Genomic DNA, 22684 nt, shown 5'->3' with positions numbered 1-22684 from the left:
TCGATCTTTAACATCTATCTTTCTTTCTGATTTCATTTATGTCCCCAGCCCTCCTCCCTCTATCATTCTCACACGCAGCTTCATTCAGTGTTTTAACATATTTACATTACAGTTAGGTAGTATTGTGCTGCCCATTTCTGAGTTTTTATATACAATCCTGTTGCACAGTCTGTATCCCTTCAGCTCCAATTACCCAATATCTTACCCTATTCTATCTCCTGATGATCTCTGTTACCAACGACATATTCCAAGTTTATTCACTAATGTCAGTTCATATCAGTGAGACCATACAGTATTTGTCCTTTAGTTTTTGGCTAGTCTCACTCAGCATAACGTTCTCTAGGTCCATCCATGTTGTTACATACTTCAAAAGTTTATTCTGTCTTAAAGCTGCATAATATTCCATCGTAAGTATATACCACAGTTTGTTTAACCACTCGTCTGTTGATGGATATTTTGGCTGTTTCCATCTCTTTGCAATTGTAAATAATGCTGCTATAAACATTGGTGTGCAAGTGTCCGTTTGTATCTTTGCCCTTAAGTCCTCTGAGTAGATACCTAGCAATGGTATTGCTGGGTCATATGGCAATTCTATATTCAGCTTTTTGAGGAACCGCCAAACTGCCTTCCACAGTGGTTGCACCATTTGACATTCCCACCAACAGTGGATAAGTGTGCCTCTTTCTCCGCATCCTCTCTAGCACTTGTCATTTTCTGTTTTGTTGATAATGGCCATTCTGGTGGGTGTGAGATGATATCTCATTGTGGTTTTGATTTGCATTTCTCTAATGGCCAGGGACATTGAGCATCTCTTCATGTGCCTTTTGGCCATTTGTATTTCCTCTTCTGAGAGGTGTCTGTTCAAGTCTTTTTCCCATTTTGTAATTGGATTGGCTGTCTTTTTGTTGTTGAGTTGAACAGTCTCTTTATAAATTCTAGATAGTAGACCTTTATCTGATATGTCGTTTCCAAATATTGTCTCCCATTGTGTAGGCTGTCTTTTTACTTTCTTGATGAAGTTCTTTGTTGCACAGAAGTTTTTAATTTTGAGGAGTTCCCATTTATTTGTTTCTTTCTTCAGTGCTCTTGCTTTAGGTGTAAGGTCCATAAAACCACCTCCAATTATAAGATTTATAAGATATCTTCCTACATTTTCCTCTAACTGTTTTATGGTCTTAGACCTAATGTTTAGATCTTTGATCCATTTTGAGTTAACTTTTGTATAGCGTGTGAGATATGGGTCCTCTTTCATTCTTTTGCATATGGATATCCAGTTCTCTAGGCACCATTTATTGAAGAGACTGTTCTGTCCCAAATGAGTTGGCTTGACTGCCTTATCAAAGATCAAATGTCAAATGTCCATAGATGAGAGGGTCTATATCTGAGCACTCTGTTTGATTCCATTGATCAATATATGTATCTTTATGCCAATACTATGCTGTTTTGACCACTGTGGCTTCATAATATGCCTTAAAGTCAGGCAGCAGTGATACCTCCAGCTTTGTTTTTTTCCTCAAGATACTTTTAGCAATTCAGGGCACCCTGCCCTTCCACATAAATTTGCTTATTGGTTTTTCTATTTCTGAAAAGTAAGTTGTTGGGATTTTGATTGGTATAGCGTTGAATCTGTAAATCAATTTAGGTAGAATTCACATCTTAACTATATTTAGTCTTCCAATCCATGAACATGGTATGCCCTTCCATCTATTTAGGTCTTCTGTGATTTCTTTTAACAGTTTCTTTGTATAGGTCTTTTGTCTCTTTAGTTAAATTTATTCCTAAGTATTTTATTCTTTTAGTTGCAATTGTAAATGGAATTCATTTCTTGATTTCCCCCTCAGCTTGTTCATTACTAGTGTATAGAAATGCTACAGATTTTTTAATGTTGATCTTGTAACCTGCCACTTTGCTGTACTCGTTTATTGGCTCTAGTAGTTTTGCTGTGGATTTTTCAGGGTTTTCGACATATAGTATCATATCATCTGCAAACAGTGATAGTTTTACTTCTTCCTTTCCAATTTTGATGCCTTGTATTTCTTTTTCTTGTCTAATTGCTCTGGCTAGAACTTCCAACACGATGTTGAATAACAGTGGTGATAGTGGACATCCTTGTCTTGTTCCTGATCTTTCAGGATTCAGTTTTTTCAAAACTGAAAAAAAGCTTTCAGTTTTTCCCCATTGAGGATGATATGTATAATCTTTTTTTTTCTCTATTATCGTTTTATTTCTTTTTCTGTTTTCTTTTTATTTCTTTTTCTAAATTGATGCAAATATTCTAAGAAATGATGAATATGCAACTATGTGATGATATTAAGAATTACTGATTATATATGTAGAATGGAGTGATATCTTAATGTTTTGTTTGTTAATTTTTTTTTAATTAATAGAAAAAAAGTTAAAAAAAAAAGAAAAGGCAGGTGAAGGTGGTGGGAAGATACCAGCCCATTGTTCTTGTAACCTAGGCGTATTACAAAATTTGGGATTTGCAGATCTAAAACAGGAAGTCCAGGCAAACCAGGGTTAGCTGCTGCTCTGGTCTTGATGCCTCATGCTCTACTCCTTCAGGTGGAACATCCAGTTCACAAGCCTCTTTTGGCCGCTTCTAGGCTGGCCCCCTCCTTTTGCTGACTTAGTCTGTCTTTAGATGTGCTAATGCCATAAGGAGGGGACCTCCATGGTCTGGTGTTAGCTCCCTCCCTGGGTTTTATTCATTCCCTAGCACAAGCTCAGCCCCGTAGCCCAGTACATAGAGCCTTGTATTTGGGAAATATGTGAGATAGGAAAATAGGGGGAAAAGAAACTCTCCCTTTATTCCCATCATTCTAAAACAATAACATTTAGCATCTTAGTATATTTTCTCTGTCGTTTTTCTTCGAGCATCTTTTTAAAAATTTGTTTTTGATGGTTATATCATGTCCTGCCCATTTCTCATTGTGTGTAATGGGCCTTTTTCTCATCCTCAATTCCAACTCACGTCCAGTGACTGCCCTTAGAGCAGGGTTTACTGACTGGGCCAGTGTCCAGGTGCCAGTCTGTACTGTTGTGGGCCCTAAACCTAGGGTCCAGATGTCCCCTGGGTGAGCACTGTCACTGCCCAAGGGGCATGGCCAAGGGCACTGGGGCTTCATTGAGGCAGTCTTACTGGCTATGCTGGTGTTGGCATATGTGTTCCCGTCCCCTTGGGCTGAACTTTCAGTGGGGATGGTGATTCTAGGTAGTGACAAGTGCTATGAAGAGGATGAAATGAGTGAGATAATAGGTAGTGTCTTGGCCTAAGTGTACTAGGGAGATAAGGGGCCCTTTGGAAATTGCAAGAGGAAAGGGACTTTTTAAGGAGGGATTGACTGAATTGAAGTCCACATGATAAGATGCCAGCTATTCTAGTTTGCTGGCTGCCAGAATGTGATAACAGAAATGGAATGGTTTTTTTAAAAAGGGGAATTTATTTGCTAGTTTACAGTTCTAAGGCAGTGGAATTGTCTGAATTAAAGCGTATCTATAAAAATGTTCAAATTAAGGCATCAGTAAGAGGCTACCATCACTCAAGAAAGGCTGATGAAGTTCAGGGTTTCTCTCTGAACTATCATGGCAAATATGGTGGTGTCTGCTAGCTTCCTCTCCAGGCCGCTTGTTTCATGAGTGTTTTCCAAAGGTCTCTGGCTCTGTGGGCTCTCATAGTTCTCGTGGCTCTTAAAAAGGGACTCTCTCCAAAATGTTTCCTCTTTTAAAGGATTCCATCCAATGCCCAGTTGGAATGGGTGGAGTCACATCTCCCTCTAGTCAAAAGTGAATACCCACAATCACATGGGTCACATCTCCATGGAAACAGTCCAAAAGCTCCCAGCCAGCAGTGTTGAATGAGGATTAAAGGACACAGATTCAGACTGGCACATCAGCCATGGAAGGATCCGGGGAAGAACATTGCAGACAGAAGAACCAGCCTGTGCACAGTCCTGAAGATAGGAACTAACTCGGTGTTTTTGTGGAACAGGCCAGACTGATGGGCAGTGAGCATGGTGGGAGAGGAAAGCAGGGATCCGCAGAGAGGGACTGCAGATGGTCAGCCCTGTGAGATCCGACCCCCTTCTGATAACCGCGGGGTGGCCTCTCCCCTGCCCTCCTTGCTGCCTCCTGTCCTGGCTCATCGCCGTCCTCTCCCCACCTACCTTGTCAACTGCTTCTCCATCCTGGCATCTGCTCTAGGAAGCCCCAGTGCCCTGTCTCAGTGCACGTTGGTTCTCGCTTGGTGTGGGACGCCCTGCGCACACACTTGCCAACACCCTGCGCACACTCACACGTGCCATGACCTGTCTGTCTGTCTGTCCTGGGTGCTGAGGGTCCCTGCGAGGACTTGGCTTCATCCCTCTGTTTCTGGTGATTCCTTTATATAAGAAACCCCCTACAGAAGGAACGCTCACACCCAATAATGAATTTTTTAAATAATGAAATTTGTACACACAAAAAAAGTTCCGTTAGATTTAAAGTTGAAACCTTTAATTTTTCTGTGACTATCCTCAAGCTTTTATTCTGCTTTTTCGCCAGTTCCCTAGCTTTTAAATACCTGTTCGTATATCTTGTACTTTTAGGTCAGGGCTGGTTTCTGTAGATCTGGAGAGTATGGGAGATCTTTGGTTTAAATTAAACTTACTTTCTGGATGTACTTACTTTATGTGTTTCAGATAATACCTTTTTATATTTCGAATGCAACAAATTACTTTGGTCGTATAATCGAGAAACATGTGGATCATTATGCAACTCTTAATGCTGAAATGAATGAGTATTTTAAGGATTCCAATAATAAGACAACTGTTGAAAAGGTGGAGAAATTTGGATTATATGGATTAGCAGAGAAAACAGTTTTTCACAGGTAAAATGTCCGTTGATATAATTTCCTAAGCTGTAGCTGTAAGTAGTCGCGAATCCCTGTATTTCATCTCTGACCAGTTTGTGGTGTGTACATGTGCTGAGCCAGGCTGCCTCCCTGCAGGTGGTGCCTGGGGTGGAGCCCCCCACCTCCTGGGGCAGCTCCAACATGAGGCTCAGCCCCCACCCCAGCTCTGACAGCAGAGCACAGATAGCGACTGCCGGCATTTAGTGTGTATTCGGTGTATGCTTCGTACCTCCCATCTTTTATGTCATTTTATTCTTACATAGCTCCTATGAAATGGGCATCGTCTCCACTTTAAAGATAAGCAAACTGAACCCAGAAGAGATGGTATAACTTGTCTGAAAAATACCATAGTGACTGTTCACATACAGGCATATAGCTCACACTGTTTGCAGCTGCCTCCCTTCAAAGGCCACTCCAGGCTCCACTAGTTGAGTGGCTCAATTCAGAAAACCTTGAAAGTTTAATTTGCTGTGATGACTTTTCTTGGGGCCTCCGGAAAAGATTTACTCTTTTCAGAAGCATTACACATTGTTTATGCTTATGTATGCTTGAATTAAATAAACCACTATGAAGTCCAGTTTCCAAGGCCTTGGTTATTTTACTTCTGGCGGAGAATAAAACCATGCAGTTTAGAAGTTTTTTTTGAATGTTTGATATTTCATGGTTAACTTGAGGCAAAGTTTTTTTTCCCTCCTAGAGTCTCTGTGTGAAACTTATCCTGCCGTTGTTTTCCAGGGTTCAGGTGTTGGAAATAAGCCAAAGAGAAGACTCATGGGCCCCAGACAAGGCCCTTGTAAAGTTCATAGATGAAGGTCGCACTGGACTTGTCCCTAAGGACCAACTGCTGCAGCTCCCAGAAAGTTTCCACGATCTCCCCCCGCAAGCTGTGGAGTTTATTGTTTGTAGAGTGAAACCTGCTGACAATGAAATCGACTGGAATCCGAAGGTGAGTTGTTTTTTCTTTTTATGTTTTTTTGAATTTTAGCTGTTTATCCCAGAATCTTCCCAGAATTGAGGCTCATTTGACTTTAGAGTGTTGGGTTTAGGCAAAGTGTTCTACCAACCATTGCTTTATGTTCCTCTGTCTCAGTTAACGCTGTAGTCTGTTTCAGTCCCTGTTAATATGGGAACACATTAGCAGCCACTGCTTACTGAGTCCAGCTCTGAACCCACCAAGGTACTGGGTACACTCGACGCAGTTGCCATTATTAGTAGCACCCACAGATGTTGAATTGGTATGAAATGTGGCTTGTGTGAGCACCTACAAACACGGATAACCCAATTAAAAGGGAGCGTAGGTGAGGGATGCTCTGGGGAGGCTAAGTAACTCTGCTGACTTAGGAGGTCAGATGAGAAAGGAGAGTTAGAGGCAGAGAAAGGAGAGTTAGAAGCTTCTACAGGAAGGGACATTTCTTACCGGTACCTGCAGGTAACTGGGATGTGATAGAATGGACAGGGCACTGAAGGCAGAGAAAATAGACTAGGCCAAGACTTGAAGCCCAGCAGAGGGATCCTGGGTAGCCTACAGGGTTGTCCAACGTGGGCGAGGATAGGCCCAGCCCTTGCTGATCAGGCAGCAGGGACTAGACGGACAGTCCCCATTCATCACCTAGCAATCCATCGTGGGCCAAAAGATTCTCCTGTGTTCGTAGGTTCTAGTTCGTATAATTTGATTATTATACGAAGGTTCTAGTTCGTATAATTTGATTACTAGAATATGAAATAAACCATTGCAATTGGCAAAGAAAACAGTTTGGCTTCTAAACGAGGTTAAACATGATCCAGAAATAAACAAGTGAATGTTCTCACAATAATAGGACAAGTGCACAACTTTCCATTTGTAAATTTAGCAGAAACAGCCTTCATTAAACAGCAGTATTTTCTTCCATGTACTACGTATTCATTTAGCATCTGCTGTGTGCCAGGTGCCACACTGAGTTTGGGTGTGTAGTCATTGGCAAGATGTTATGATCCTGGTCTGCAAAGGGGATTGTCTACACGTATTTGTTGAAGAGCAGCCTTCTGTGGTAATAGGGAAATGTCTCCTGTGTGTTCTCCTTCAAATCCACTTGTCAGGTTCCAAGAGGATGTCAGCAGCTTAATGGGGATGGGCAGCATCTCCTGTTGTACTTTCTTGGCATTCAAATGCATGAAGGGTCGCTTAGATCTCATGACCCTTGTTGAGAGGAGAACACCATGTGCTCAGGAGAGAGAGCCCAAAAACTAGGGTGCATGTATTACAGGGCTGCTGGCTACAGCAGGCTCCTCACTGGAACTTTTCCTCTGGAGCAAGAACAACTCTCACTGAGCTTTCAGAGAAATAAACAGCATGTCCACAGTGGGAAATGCACAGTAGAAGGTAATGGAAGGCACCAACCCTCCCCCTGACTCTGGAGCTCACTGTGAGAACTTGGGCTCATTTGAAAGTTTTGTGTACCTCAGAAAAGCCATGTCCTTTAGTCCTGATTCAATACGTAGGGTGGAAACCTTTGATTAGATGGTTTCATGGAGATTGACCTACTCAAGTGTGGGTGTGACCTTTTGTTTAGGTAGAGATGTGACTCGGCCCATTCAAAGTAGGTCTTGATTAGTTTACCGGAGTACTTTAAAAGGGGAAACATTTTGGAAGAAGCTTAGACACTTGGAGAACATAGCTTCAGAACCAACAGAGATGCATACATTTGGAGATGCTTGGCATGCTGACAGGAAAAGCTGGTGCCTAGACACAGACATTTGGAGATTCAGAGCCCAGCAGACATCCCCATGTACCTTCCCAAGATGTTAAGCAAGCCAGAACCCAGAATTGTGTCCCAGAGGAGCTAAGTGAAGGCCCACAGATGCTTAGAGAGGAAACCACTGGAATCAGAAGCTGGAAGAAATGGAACTGGAGACAAGGACCAGCAGATGCTGGCCACATGCCTTCCCATGTGACAGAGGAAACCCAAGTGCTATCTGGCCCTTTATTTGGAATCAAGTTATCTTTTTCTGGATACCTCATGTTTTACTTTGCTCGCTGCCAGAATGTGATTGTACCAGAAATGGAATGGCTTTTTAAAAAGAGGACTTTAATAAGTTACAAGTTAACAATTTTCAGGCCGTGGAAAAGTCCCACTTAAAGCAAGTCTATAGAAATGTCCAATCTGAGGCATCCAGGGAAAGATTCCTTGATTCAAGAAGGCCGATGAAGTTCAGGGTTTCTCTTTCAAGTGGAGAGGCACGTGCAAACACAGTCAGGGTTTCTCTCTCGGCTGGAAAGGTACATGGAAACACGGCATCGTCTGCTAGCTTCCTCTCCAGGCTTCTTGCTTCATGAAGCTCCCCTAGGCGCGTTCTCCATCTCCAAAGGTTGCTGGCTGGTGGACTCTGCTTCATGGCTGTCGTCATTCTGTCATCCTTCTCTGCTTTCTTAGAATCTCCGAAGGTTGCTGGCTGGTGGACTCTGCTTCATGGCTCTCGTCATTCTGTCATCCTTCTCTGCTTTCTTAGAATCTCCGAAGGTCGCTGGCTGGTGGACTCTGGTTCTCTTGGCCTCGTGTCTCTGCTTGGCTCTGCTGTGGCTTTCTCATCATTCTCAAAAGGCATTCTCTTCAAAAATGTCTCCTCTTTTATAGGATCCCACTAAACTAATCAAGACCCACATAGAATGGGTGGAGACACGTCTCCAGCTAATCAAGTTTTAATACCCACAATTGAGCCACATCTCTGTGGAGATAACCTAATTGAGTGTCCAACCTATGATGCTGAATAGGGATTAGAAGAAACCGTTGCTCCCATAGATTAATTAGGATTAAACATAGCTTTTCTAGGGTACATAAATCTTTTCAAACCAGCACACCTTAGTTTGGACATTAAGTCCTTAGAACTGAAAACTTGCAACTTAATAAATCCCCTCTATAAAAGCTGATCCATTTCTGGTATATTGTGTTCCAGCAGCTTTAGCAAACTAACACAGACCCCCCTCTCTGTGTCCACCCTCACTGAACTGCTTTCAGCCTTATCCATCAAGAGGGGATGATGATCTACGGAGTTATTCCATACAGAAACCATTAAAGAAGCTGAAAAAGAGATCAGACTTGAATTAGAGATATGAACAAAGCTGATCTGGTTGGAATTAAGGTAAATCAGAGTACACAATAAAGGATCATAGTGTCTGTATACTAAAATTTCACCTTCTATGTGAAACCAAGGGAAGAGATGTTTGTCCAAAATTTAAATTTTTTGTAGCACACAATCTAACTTATCCTGTCTGGCCGGTCCATTTAAACAATCTAAACACATGGAGCCTAGAATGGTGAATGAGGTCTTGTAATTCTATATAGCTTAATGTAATACCTTTCAGAGTATGCTGGGCAGATAGAGTATTTGCAAAGTCCCTTGAGGACTGGAGAAAAATATATGAAACTATTAAACTTTCCCACCTGGGAAATTCCTTATACTCTCTCAAGCATTAGGGACTCCCAAGTTAATAGGCCAAGTCCTTGGTCTTGAGGCTGGCTCTCATGAAATTCACTTCTGTAATGGGAAAGCTAAGTCTACCTATGTTCTCGTTTGCTAGCTGCTGGAGTGCGATATACCAGAAACAGAATGGCTTTTAAAGGGGGGAATTTAATGAGTTGCTAGTTTACAGTTCTAAGGCTGAGAAAATGTCCTAATTAAAACAAGTCAATAGAAATGTCCAATTTAAGGCATCCAGGGAAAGATACCTTAGTTCAAGAAGGCCGACGACGTTCAACGTTTCTCTCTCAGCTGGAAGGGCACCATGGCGAACATGGCAGTGCCTGGTGGCTTTCTCGTGACTCTATCAAAAAGGGACTCTCTCCAAAATGTTTCCTCTTTTAAAGGATTCCAGCAAGCAACTCCACCTTCAGTGGGTGGAGACACACCTCTGTGGAAATCATGTAATCAAAAGTTACTACCCACAATTGTATAGGTCACATCTTCATGGAAACAATCAAAATGCTCCCACTCAGCAATATTGAATGAGGATCAATCAAAATGCTCCCACTCAGCAATATTGAATGAGGATCAAAGGGCATGGTTTTTGTGGGGTCCACCACAGATTCAGACCAGCACAACCTATAATTATGCCTAAGAGTCACTTGCGGAGAACCTCTGGCTTTTATAAAGGGAAGGTATTTAAACATTTACAGTCCTTCAGAGGAAAGGTGGCAGCTAGCTTTCATCTGAATTCCTTTGACATGTGGGAAGGCACGCTACAATGTCTGCTGGCCTTCACCTCTGGCTTTTGGGTTCAAACGCCTTTCCCCAAGGTGGTTCCTTTTTGCATCTCCAAACATCTGTGAGCTCTGAGCTGAGTTGTGCTAGGCTGTACTGAGCTGAGCTGCTGCTCTCTCTTCTGACTTTTCCCTTTAAATCTCTGGCTAATTAAGTGTCACTCATTGCTGAAGGCAAGCCCCTTAGCCTACTGCCAATGTGATCAGCCATAGATGAATTTCACAAGCTGATGACTTAAGTCTACAGCAACAGAACAATCGGGCACCATCACCTGGCCAAGTTGACACCTGAACCTAACTACTATACCATACTTTGAAGTTTGTTTTGTAACTGCTTGTAATAATGTACTTTGAAATCTATCACTTTTCTGCTTATATGGTATATTTCACAATAAAAAATGTTTTTCAAAAATAAAATGCATGGAGATTTTTTGCGAAACTCTACAGCATAAACAGAATAAGGTATTTTGTTGATGCCTTAGATAAATAACTTCAGTGTGTTCTTTTTCAGGTTACTAGATTCATTCATCATAAAATTATTGGAAAATTGCATGATGCAAAAGTGATACTGGCTTTGGGAAATACAGTTTGGATTGATCCGATGGTAAGTATGCAATTATCTTAAAATGTCATCTGTGTTCTCAGCTATAATCCGTATTATTTTAAATACAGAAGAACCTGTAGCTTGACTAACACTTCACCTAATACACATATCTGGAGCTTTACTTTACGGAGAAAGATTCTTTGTTTTTTGTTTTTGTTTTTGAGTGTGTGTTGTTTTTTTCCCAGGATATTTGGGTCATGAATTTGGTTTTGGGTTTAATTTTTGTTTTTCAGAGAAATATTTTACATTATAATCCAGCATACAGTGCATTTGCATATGTAATATATATACATCTGTACAGCTGAAACTGATAATGAAAGTCCTTGCTGCAGGTGGCATTTGCTGGCCTTTTCTATTGTGTTCTATTTCTCTAACTATGAAGTGGTGCTTCCAGTCCACTGTCCTGCTGTCCGGCAGCCCTGGGCTGTGATGGGTTACATGCAAGGGGCCGGTCCTGGGGCATTCAAAGACAGGTTCTATTATGTTCACATTTCTACCTTGTTCGTTCAGCAAATAGTCATTGAGGGCCTACCGTGTGCCAGGACCTGTGCCAGGCATTTGATTCCATCAGTGAGCAAAATTGAAGAGACTTGTCCCATGGTGCTGCCAGGGGCAGGGGTGAGTGCACTGCATTTCATTCTAAGGCCTCAGGGCTTCCCACCAGTGCTGCCGCGTCCCTTTCCAGCTTGTACCACAGGAGCTCTAATTTTCAGTTCAAAATTTTATTCTGTTAGGCTTAAATCTTAATTATTATGATTACTTACACTGTTCAAAGGAATTCAACACTTAAAAACTATTTTGCTTGAAAGTATTTTTATAGGACTGAAAAAGTTTTAACACCTTAAAATGGGAGTTTGGGTAAAAGACTTACATGTAAGAAGAGAAAATGTGCAGATAAAATGAAGTCACTCGGGGGTTCTCGGTTAATGTAATAGGCAGTTGTCCCCTTTATTTGAGAAAAAATAGAAACTATTAAGTGGGATCTTTTCAACTATAGCTAAGAGAATAAAGTAAAAAAAGGAAACCCACCTGTCAAATACTCTTCCGCAGCTCCAAAGTGTGGAAGTGTCCCATTGGCATGCTGGAGGACAGGCACACTTCCCCCAGCCCTGGCCGCCACCTCCAGGCAGACCACTTTGAAAGGAGAAAGGCTCTCCCGTACCTGCCAGCTCATGTCCACTTAGAAAGTGCCCCCACCCAGCACCCCACGTGGAAGAGTCCCTCAGTCCTGCGTCCACACCTCTTGTCAACACACACACACTGCTCCGGATTTTCAGGCTCTACTTGATTTTGTATTAAATCATATTAACATAATTTCACATGGATATAGACTCTTAGTAGATTTTCATGCTTTGACATTTTGTGTAAATCGAAAGGGGTCAGAATGTTTTGGTGTGGAAGCACGAGGTGAAGCAGCTATCCAGAAAATATGACTTATAGGGCCTTGCCATGGGAGCTTTATGGTCAGCTCATAGGGCCAGTCCTGCCCCTGCCTCTACCTGTGTTAACTCCTCAGAGCCCTGAGCGGTGAGCTCCGACCTGCTAAGAGAAGTGTGAAGAAGCTGCAGCAGCACATTAGCACTTGAGACCTTTTTCCTGAGAAAGTTAGAAAGCCCCAGTAAAAGGAGCCAACTGTTCTAAGGCTTCTGTGTCTGCTTACAGCATTACAAGTTGGTCTCATCTAGAAATTTTACTCTAGGATTTGATCTTGGCTATCCCCAGGCCTGATCATTTTCTGGTGTATGTGACTGGGTTCTGGAAGATTCCGACATAATCTCGGTTATAAAATAACTTGGGTGTTGCCAGTGGGAAACCCTTGCCTGCTGTGGCATGTGCTGAACTGAGTGAAACATTTCAGGGAGAATTCAGGAGGTCATGTGAGAGTGTTTGTGATTCATTTCAAATTCAAAATATGATTCCTAAAAACGTATCTTTTTTTTGATTCAAGGTGCACATTACAAAACTTTCAAATTTGAAAACATCTATCATTGATTATAACGTTCGAGCTGAAATTTTGTCAATGGGAATGGGCATTGATAACTCGGAGCATATAGAACAACTCAAAAAGTTAGTCGAAGGAGCTAAAATGCCAGCTTTTGAAGAAAGCCTAAGCCAAACCCTGTAAGTGGATTTTTGCCTCCATTTTGGAAGAGGTGTTATGTGGAAATGTAATTCACAAATGTTAAGGGCATTCTTTATGTAAGTAGAGAGGATAATTTAATAAGTCCCCATGTCCCCATCACCAAGCTGCAATAATTATCAAGATTTAGGGAATCTTATTTCATCCATACCCCAACCCACACTTTTGTTTTTGGTTGAGTATTATAAAACAAATCCAAAATATATTATTTCACCTGTATCTCTTACAGAAAAGGATTTTTGTGAACCGTTTTCTTGACAAATGGCACACATACAGAAAGCACACCCATCGTAAGTGCAGAGTTTGATGGGTTTTCTGAACACACTGGCGTACCCAGCCCTAGATCAAGAAACAGCATGACCCAGAGGCCTCCGTATGCTCCCTTTTAATGACCACCTCTCCCCAAGGGGAGCCACTGTCCTGATGTGGAAAAGCAAAGGGGTCTTGCCTACTTTTGTGATTTGGTATGACTGGAATCACACAGGATGTCTCTCTCTTGTCTGGCTTCTCTTTCTTTAACTCAGTATCCCATGTGAAAATTCATCCATGTTGTGCATGCAGCTATAGTTCATAAGTTCTTATTGCTGCCTAATTTTCCACTGTATAAATACACCATAATTTATTTACCCATTCTATGTTGATGGTAGAAACTTCCAGTTTTGACTACTTGGAGGAGTGCTTTGAACATCAGCCACATGTCTTTTGATACACTTGTGTGTTCATTTCTGATGAAGTGGAATTGCTGAGTCATAATTAGAACTACTGGCCAATGGTTTCTCAAAGTGGTTGTACCAGATTACACTCCCACGAGCAAAGGGTACGTGAGAGACTATGAAAGTCACTTGAAGGTACAGGAGGATGGGCATAACCAAAGGACTTATGCTGAAAACTCCCGTCAGGAAATTATAGATACCTGGTAGAAGAGTGGGCAAAAATCTTAGGCACTTGACAAATGTCAAATAGATTCCTGCCAACACAGGAAGGTGTGGTCGGGGCGTTCCTCCAGCTGGCACCACAAAGGGAGAAGTGTAGAGAGAGGTTCCAGGAGCCCTGGAGTCTGGTCTTGTCGGACCCAATGGCCTCGTCAGGTCTGTCTCTCAGGCACTGCAGGGAGGTTTTGGGCAGAGGGATGGCTTGATCAGACTATCCCTGGCGGCTCGGTTAGAAAGAGCGTGAAGCGAGGAAGGGGACAGAGGCCATTGCCCTTGGGCAGTTGGTGGAGGTGTGAAATAGCCGGCCTCTGAGTCTGTTTTGATGGTAGAGTTGATGGGATTTACATGCTGGAATTGTAGTGAGAATTTGGTTTTACAGCGCCTTGTCAGCGGACACTTGATGTTGGAAGCAGAGATAGTAGACAAGGGTGCAAGGGAGTGAGTGTCCAGGTGCAAGGACAGAGCCAGGGCCAGCGACCTTTAGGGTTGGGGGCATGGCGCCTCAGCAGAGAATCCCACCGGGAGTAGCCAGTGTGCAGAAGGAAGCAGGAGGGGGGCAGTTTCGGGCAGGGCGTGATGAGCTGTTCCCAAGTGCTGTCGAGAGGTCAGATCAAGTAAGGATCAAAAACTGATGCTCAGATACAGGATTGTGATCACCGGAGACCCTGAAAGATTCATAAATTATAGAATTAAAAAAAAAAAAAAAGGAAAAGCATGGAAAAGATTAAAATAGTTTATGGTGTGAAGTATTTTCAAGTTTTCTATCATAATAAAATCCCTGTGGATTAGGATAAGTGTCAGTTTTTATGTGTTTTCAGGAACTAAAAATTCCTCCACACTTACCTATAAGATATTCTTTTAAAAATGAGGATGTCATGACAATGTGGTGGGTTTAATCCAAGGATTGGTCACTTGAGGAAAATGCAATAGCTATCCTTGTGCCCCAGCTCAGTGCAGAGGACTCTGCATGGCCCCCCCGTGCAGAAAGTGTTATACCCCCTGTGCTGGTTTGAAAGGATATATGCCCCCTAAGAAAAGCCATGTTTTAATATAAATCCCATTTCATAAAGGTAGAATAATCTCTATTCAATACTGTATGTTTGAAGCAGTAATGAGATCATCTTCCTGGATGATGTGATTTAGTCAAGTGGTTGTCAAACTGGATTAAGGGATGACATGTCTCTACCCATTTGAGTGGGTCTTGATTGGTTTATTGGAGTCCTATAAAAGAGGAAACGTTTTGGAGAATAAGAGATTCAGAGAGAGCAACACTATGAAGCAGAGTCCACCAGCCAGTGACCTTTGGAGATGAAGAAGGAAAATGCCTCCCGGGGAGCTTCATGAAACCAGAAGCCAGGAGAGGAAGCTAGCAGATGACGCTGTATTTGCCATGTGCCCTTTCAGCCGAGAGAGAAGCCCTGACTGTATTCGCTATGTGCCTTCTCACTTGAGAGAGCAACCCAGAACTTGATCAGCCTTCTTGAACCAAGGTATCTTTCCCCGGATGCCTTTGATTGGACATTTCTATAGACTTTTTTTAATTGGGACATTTTCTCGGCCGTAGAGCTATAAACTAGCAACTCATTAAATTCCCCCTTTTAAAAGCCATTCCGTTTCTGGTATATTGCATTCCGGCAGCTAGCAAACTAGAACACCCCCATTCATGAACACAGGGAGAGAGAGTGGGGTAGCAAGTGATGTGCGAGAGGGGCAGAGCCCAGTGGAGTTTTTACCAGAAGAGAAGACTGCAGTTTACTCAGTTCTTAGAAACTGGGGGAGGATTTAATAGATGTAAAGGGAGCAGGAGAGACAAAAGTTTTGGGCAAGCAGTCCTTTGAAAAGTAGAGATAGGGTGGCTTTGAAACCAATTTTAAAAACTCTTAAAGATAGAGTTTTGTGGAAAGGAGGTTTCTGAGGCTGGGTTGGCAGCCAGATGGAGAAGACTTCAGCAGTCATGTTGCAGCATTTGTACTTGGGTCGGCAGCCAGTGGACACTGGAAAATCTAGAATACAACTGAATTAAGAACATACTTGGGTGAGAAAGGTCAAACATAGTGAGGTAAATTGGGAACCTGTGGTAATAATCTGGATTCTTAGAGCAGGTGGGAAAAGAGGACAGATTGTGGGGTCTTAAAAGAGCTAGAAGCTACCAGTCTGAGCAAGTGACAGTTGTAGGGGAGTGTGATTCTGTAATTCTGAGCTCTAGTGACAGGATATTAGCACAGTTGAAAGTTATAGGACGTCGCTTGGGGAGCATCTGGTTTGGGGAAGAGGAAATACTGGTTTGGTTTGGGACATGTTAATTCCCAGATTATTGAAACTACAAGCCTAGAACTCAGGAAAGCAACTTAACAATATTAAGACCTGTCCTGAATTTGTTGATTTGAGTAGAGTCAAAACTTGGTCCGAGTTTAATTGAATGCCATAAGTACATGGAACCTTGAATAGGGCATGAGATTTTGTTGGTTTGTCCAGGTTAGTGTGATGCCCCAATAAATGCCAGAGTGATCTGAATAGTGAATAAAGAAGTATTTGCAAAGTCCGCTTGGGGGAATGGGGGAATTCACCTTCCGTATTTGGAGAATTCCTGACATTCTCACAAACTATTGGGGACAGCCAAATCCATAGGCTGAGCCCACAGTCTTGGGGTTCACTTCTATGAAACTTATGCCTGTAGAGGATAGGCTAAGCCTACTTAAAATTAGGCCCAAAGTCACCCCCCAGAGAACCTCTATTGTTGCTCAAATGTGGCCTATCTCTCTCTCAGCCGACATGACAAGCAAACTCACTGCCCTCCCCTCCCACACACATGGGATAAGACTCCCAGGGGTGTGGACCTTCCTGGAAATGTGGGACAGAAATCCTAGAATGAACTGGGACTTGACAACAAGGAATTGAGAAAACCTTCTTGACCGAAAGGAAGAAGAGAGAAAGGAGACGAAATAAAGTGTCAGTGGCTGAGAGATTTCAGAGTCGAGAGGTTGTTCTGGAGGTTATTCTTATGCATTATATAGATATCCCCTTTTTAGTTTATGGTGTATTAGAGTGGCTAGAAGGAAGTACCTGAAACTGTAGAGCTGTGTTCCAATTGCCATGTTTCTTGAAAATGATTGTATAATGATACAGCGTGACTGTGTGACTGTGAAAACCTTGTATCTGATGCTCCTTTTATCTATGGTATGGACAGATGAGTAAAAAATAATGGATAAAAAATAAATAATAGGAGGAACAAAGGTTAAAATAAATTGAATAGATTGAAATACTAGTTGTCAGTGAGAGGGAGGGGTAAGGACTATGGTATGTATGAGTTTTTTCTCTTTTATTTCTTTTGCTGGAGAGGCAAATGTTCAAAAAAATGACCATGGTGAGGAATACACAACTATGTGATGATGTTGTGAGCCATTGATTGTAACCCTGTCAAGAAGGTTTGTATGTCAAGAAGGTTTGTATGTTGTTTACAATAAAAATATCAACAATAAAAAAATTTTGTCCGTCCAAAGGGAGAGATGTTTATCTGGTACAAAATTTATATTTTGGGTAGCACATTATCTGATTCAACTTGTATGGTCAGTTTATTTGAACATGGTAATTATATGGATTCTTGAATAGGGCGTGAGATCTTGTTGGTTTATACAGGTTAATGTGATGCCCTGATATATCAGAGTGATCTGAACAGAGAATAAAAAAGCATTTGCCAAGTCCCCTTGGCAGACTTGGAGAAAGGAGGAAATATTCAACTTCCCCATCTGGGGAGTTGCTGATATTCTCACAAGCAGTGGCGCAACAAGTTCAATAGGTTGAGGACTTGATCTTGGGAACTTATTCCTGCAAAGAAGAAGCTAAGTCCTACTTGTAACTATGCATAAGAGTCACCCTCAGAGAACCCCTTTTGTTGCTCAGATGTGGTCTTGCTCTCTAAGCCAGTTTGGCAGGTAAACTCACTGCCCTTCCTCCCTACATGGGACATGACTCCCAGGGCTATAAATCTTCTTGGCAATGTGGGACATAACTTCCAAGGATGAGCCTGGATCCAGCATCATGGGATTGAGAAAGTCTTCTTGACCAAAAGAGAGAAGAGAGAAATGAGACAACGTTTCAGTAGCTGAGAGATTTCAGATAGTTGAGAGGTTATCCTGGAGGTTATTCTTACGCATTTTATAGATTTCCCTTTTTAGTTTATGATGTATTGGAGTGGCTAGAGGGAAATACCTGAAACTGTTGAGCTGTGTTCCAGTAGGGCCTTTATTCTTGATGATGACTGTTTAACTGTGTACCTTTACAACGTGACCGTGTGATTGTGAAAACCTTGTGTCTGATGCTCTCTTTATTCAGAGTATAGACAGATGAGTGAAAAAAAAAAAAAGGGGGTGCTGCAGTGGTGGCTCAGTGGCAGAGTTCTTGCCTGCCATGCTGGAGACCTGGGTTTGATTTCCGGTGCCTGCCCATGTGAAAGAAAAAAAAAAAGAAAGAAAGAAAGAAAAAAGGATTAAAAAACCAATAATAGGGGGGATAATGAGAAAAATAAATTTGGTCAGTTGAAATCCTGGTGGTCATTGAGGAGGGAGAGCTAAGGGATAGGGGATGTATGGGGTTCCTCTTTCTATTTCTTTTTCTGGAGTGATGCAAATGTTCTAAAAATGATCATGGTGATGGACACACAACTATGTGATGACACTGTGGGCCACTGATTGTATATGCTGTGGGTGGACTGTATGCGTGTGACGATTTCTCAGTAAAATATGGATAGATATCTTATGAAGGAATAAACTGTACTTTCCACCTAAAAGAAACCTCCAGAAAACTCTGTGTGTGAGGTTGAAGGAGCAGATCCTGGCTGACCGGAGGCCTGGCACTGGGCAGAGGTCTTGGCATGAGGCCTGGGGAGGTCCCTGGGCAGTGGTGGCTGTGGCCTGGGGCAGTGCTTCTGCCACTGGGGAGGACCAGGCCACAGGCTGCCCCCTGGGAGGCACACACACACACATGCACGTGCCACCTCACAGATCTACACGTGTGTGCATATGTGTACATATATACATGTGTTTGCATATGTTTGCTTGTTTAGGCTTGAATTATTTCTAGAAGGATGCCACAAATCGAATTGCAGTGTCATCTCTGAGGAAGGGAACTAGGGTGAATTGGGACCAGGGATGAGGGTGAGATTTTTCGCCTTATAGACCTTTTCATTTATTTAAACATTGACCCACCTGAAGGTGGTTATCTGCTCAAAAATCTAAGAGAATAACACAAGGCAGCCCTCTCTGTACTTTTTTTTTTTAATTTATTAATTTAAAAAAATTTAACAAGCCAAATAAAACATTAACATATATCATCAGTAATTCACAATATCATCACTTAGCCTCTGTGTACTTTTATGGAGTAATCTCTAACCAGTTATTATAAAAAACAAAACAAGTGGCAGAACAGTGTATGTAGTAGGTTCTGTGCTTTTGGATATGTGAATGTGTGTGTGTCTTAGAAAGACAGATATAGAAGGCAGCATTTGCTTTTTTTTTTAATGCAAAGAATGTTTCCAGGAGACTCAACCTGGTAACAGGGTGGTTGGTCTCCGGGAGGGTGAATTGAGGGCTTTGGGCGGAGGAGGAAAGTAAACTGCAGTTTTATTTCCTGCCCTTTTATGCTGTTTGAAGTGGGTCAGCAATGAATGTCCTCTAAAAGCCAAATGAATTTGAAGGGAAGAATTACTTTGGCAAACGAGTTGAAGTGTCTACTTGAGCATATTTTTTGGTCACCAACTGTGTGCTTGATGCAGGGGATAGGCAGTGAGCAGGGTTGGCTGGCCCTGCCCTGGACATCCCTAAAGGAGCCCCAGCCTCTCTGTGGATCTCACTGCACAGTCATTTCTGACCTGTCTTCTTTTACTGAGAGCCAAATTTTGCCAAGTGTCTCCGGTCCTGGAGTTTCGGTTGACCACTGCCTCTTCCGCAGGAAACCTCATTTAGCAGAAGACGCGAATCATCTGCAGAGCCCCGGGCAAGAGGACGGGGGTCCAAAAAGAGGCGCTGACTCTGAGATGGACTTGGAAAACCAAAAGCATGGTCAGTATTTGTTATTTAAAAGATGGTTAATTTCAGATCATTGATATTTTGAAAAATTTGGTCATGTTTGGACTTTGCACTTTTAGTGACAGGGAAGGTCACGTGAACTGATATTTCCTAACCATGTTCCTACTTTTTTTTTTTTTTTTTTTTTTTTTTTTTTTTTAAAGACAGAGAAGGAAGGAAGGATAGAAGGAAGGAAGGGAGGAAGAAAGGGAAACATCTTTAAACATTTTCTTGTTTTATTATATTTTGTTTGTTTGTTTGTTTTTTACATGGGCTGGGGCCGGGAATCGAACCGGAGTCCTCCGGCATGGCAGGCAAGCACTCTTGCCCGCTGAGCCACCGCGGCCCGCCCAATGTTCCTACTTTTGGCAATTCAGCTTCCAGGGTTTTATTTTTATTTTTTAGCTTTTCTCCTCTTTTGCTATGTGAGGTATACTGCTCCTCCAGTAAAGCACACAGATTTTTCGTGTATAGCTCAGCAAGATTTTTTTACAAATTATATGTTCATTAAACACACCAAGATTGAGCTAGTAAACATTTCTAGAACCCAGAACGCACCCTCATTCATCCTCCCTGCCGTACCCCTCCTCAGTTACCACTTTCTGACTTCTATCACTGTTCATTTTGCTAAATTAGAAACATATTTATACTCTTGTATCTGGCTTCTTTAATTCAACCTTATGAATTAAGTCTGAAATTCATCTATGTTATTGTAAATAGTGGTAGTTCTTTTCTTTTCTAATTGTGGTAAAATATATACATGAAATTTCCCATCCCCAACACTCCCAAGCATACAGTTGAGTGACACTAATCACACTCACAGTGTTGTGCTGCCACCCGTGAACTACTGCCACCCCACCACCCCGGAAACCCTGCAGCCGTCATGCATTCACTCCCAATCTCCAATCCCTCTCTGCCCCTGGTAACACGTGCTCTCTTTTCTGTTGCCTATGAATTTGCGTATTCTAGTTATTTCATATAAATGGAATCGTACAGTATTTGTCTTTTATGTCTGGTTTATTTCACTCAACAGGATGTCTTTAGGGTTCATCCATCTTGTATTGTAGCATGTTTCAGAACTTCATTCCTTTTCATAGCTGAATAATTCCATTGGGTGTATGTACAGCATTGTGTATCTGTCCGTCTGTTGATGGACTCTTGTATTGCTTCTACCTTTTGGCTCTTGTGGATAGTGCGTCTATGAACACTGGTGTACAAATACCAAGTCCCTGCTCTCAGTTCTTTTGGATATTTACTTAAAAGATAGATTGCCAGATGATATGGTAGTTGTGTGTCTCATTTTTTGAGGACCTGCCAAACTGTTTTCCACTTTCCATTGTACTAATATTAAAATCAAGATGTTGATCTTAATATTAAGATATTGTATTAATATTAAGATATTAATATTAACAATATTAAGTCTCCCAATCCATGAGCCCAGAATATCTTTCCTTTTATTTAGGTATTCTTTAATTTCTTTCAACAGTGATTTGTAGTTTTCTGTGAACAAGTCCTTTATATCCTTGTTTAAATTTATTCCAAGATATTTGTTTCTTTTAGTTGCTATTTTAAATAGAACTGTTTTATCTCCTTTCAGTTTGTTTGTTGCTGGTGTATAGAGTCACCATTGATTTCTTTGTATCGCTGTTGTGTCCCATCACTTTGCTGAATCCACTTAGATCTAGTAGCTTTCTTTTGGCTTCTTTGGGATTATCTATGTATATCATGCCATATGCAAATAGAGATAGATTTATTTCTTCCTTTCCAGTGTGGATGCCTTTTATTTCTTTTTCCTGCCTAACAGCTCTGGCAGAACTTCCAATACAGTGTTGAATAGCCAGGGTGAAAGTAAGCATCCTTGTCTCACCCCTGAACTTATAGGTAAAACTTTCAGTCTCTCACCGTTGCATAGACGTTAGCTGTAGGTTTTCATACATGCCCCTCTTCACGTTGAAGAAGTGGGAGTTCCTTTTTATTGCTGAATTATATTCTAAAAAATGGATATATTACAGTTTATTTGTATATTTTCCTATTGATTAGAAATTTGGGTTGTTTACTGTTTTGGGCTGCTGTTGTTACACCTGTTGTTCAAGCCCTTAGATGGAAACTTCAGATGTTTCCGTTTGAGAAGTGTGAAGTGCATTGTTTTGGAAGAAATTATGTTCAACGTGTTCTTACCTGAGTAGTTTCTCAGCTAAAAGTTGCAGAAAGTGCAAGAAAGTGTATGTTTATACATTGTAGAGTTAAACAGAAACAATAACCTATAGGAAAACTTGACTTTGCTTTTGTACAGAAGCTTTCTCTGAGGACACTGGAGACTCTTCTGTTAACAAGATGACACAGCCATATCTGAAAAGGTATGTCCCTCCATGATTTGCATCTATTTTCCTTGATCGGTGAATAAATATTGATGAGTAAGTCTTTATCTTTTCTCCTAGCTTCCACCCACAAATAAAATGGTTCCAGAAAGACGATGTGATCATCTTAAAGATAAGAATAAGAAATGTGAATGATTACAAATGTAAATATTTTAGGGACAGAGTTATTTTCAGGTAGGTTTATGTATAGCTTATAAAGTTAAGTGAAATAAATATCTAACCTCTATTGAAAGACTGACTTCATTCCCTTTTATAAACCTAGTGCCTGGGTGGGAGACAAATTTTACTTGGCTGATATGGAGCTGCAGGCCAACATAATGAAAGATGTCTGCAAATGCATAATTAAAAATGAGGAACCTATAATCACTCTTGTGAAAGAGAGAAAGGAGTCTTGGTGTGGCTTACTCAAGCAGAGGGTGAGTTGGAATGAACTGTGGCTGGTC

General features: G+C 41.6%; 2 protein-coding genes across 12 annotated transcripts in view; one reads left to right on the top strand and one right to left on the bottom strand.

Annotated features, from left to right (window-relative positions):
- Positions 1 to 22684, top strand: part of TDRD12 (tudor domain containing 12) — a 125767-nt gene that overhangs the window by 100161 nt on the left and 2922 nt on the right. For 6 of the 9 annotated variants that reach the window (XM_077132251.1, XM_077132252.1, XM_077132249.1 and 3 more), the window contains 8 exons: positions 4680 to 4867; positions 5627 to 5837; positions 10637 to 10729; positions 12678 to 12850; positions 19748 to 19857; positions 22157 to 22220; positions 22302 to 22415; positions 22504 to 22657. In XM_077132251.1, coding sequence (XP_076988366.1) covers positions 4680 to 4867; positions 5627 to 5837; positions 10637 to 10729; positions 12678 to 12850; positions 19748 to 19857; positions 22157 to 22220; positions 22302 to 22415; positions 22504 to 22657 — 1107 coding nt within the window. Of the gene's footprint in view, positions 1 to 4679; positions 4868 to 5626; positions 5838 to 8883; positions 9003 to 10636; positions 10730 to 12677; positions 12851 to 13098; positions 14860 to 19747; positions 19858 to 22156; positions 22221 to 22301; positions 22416 to 22503; positions 22658 to 22684 lie in introns of those variants that run through there. The other 3 variants (XM_077132254.1, XM_077132255.1, XR_013163505.1) reach the window with 3 other exon arrangements.
- SLC7A9 (solute carrier family 7 member 9) overlaps positions 12775 to 22684 on the bottom strand; it is a 59973-nt gene continuing 50063 nt past the window's right edge. The window contains exon 15 of one of the 3 annotated variants that reach the window (XM_077132260.1): positions 12775 to 14466. The gene's annotated coding sequence lies outside the window, so the exon portion shown is untranslated. Of the gene's footprint in view, positions 14467 to 19063; positions 22347 to 22684 lie in introns of those variants that run through there. The other 2 variants (XM_077132258.1, XM_077132259.1) reach the window with 2 other exon arrangements.

The sequence above is a fragment of the Tamandua tetradactyla genome, chromosome 16 (genome assembly GCF_023851605.1).
Source record: "Tamandua tetradactyla isolate mTamTet1 chromosome 16, mTamTet1.pri, whole genome shotgun sequence".
Lineage (NCBI taxonomy): Eukaryota > Metazoa > Chordata > Mammalia > Pilosa > Myrmecophagidae > Tamandua > Tamandua tetradactyla.
The sequence above is the reverse complement of the archived record's forward strand: the minus strand, read 5'-3'. Positions and strand labels throughout refer to the sequence as shown.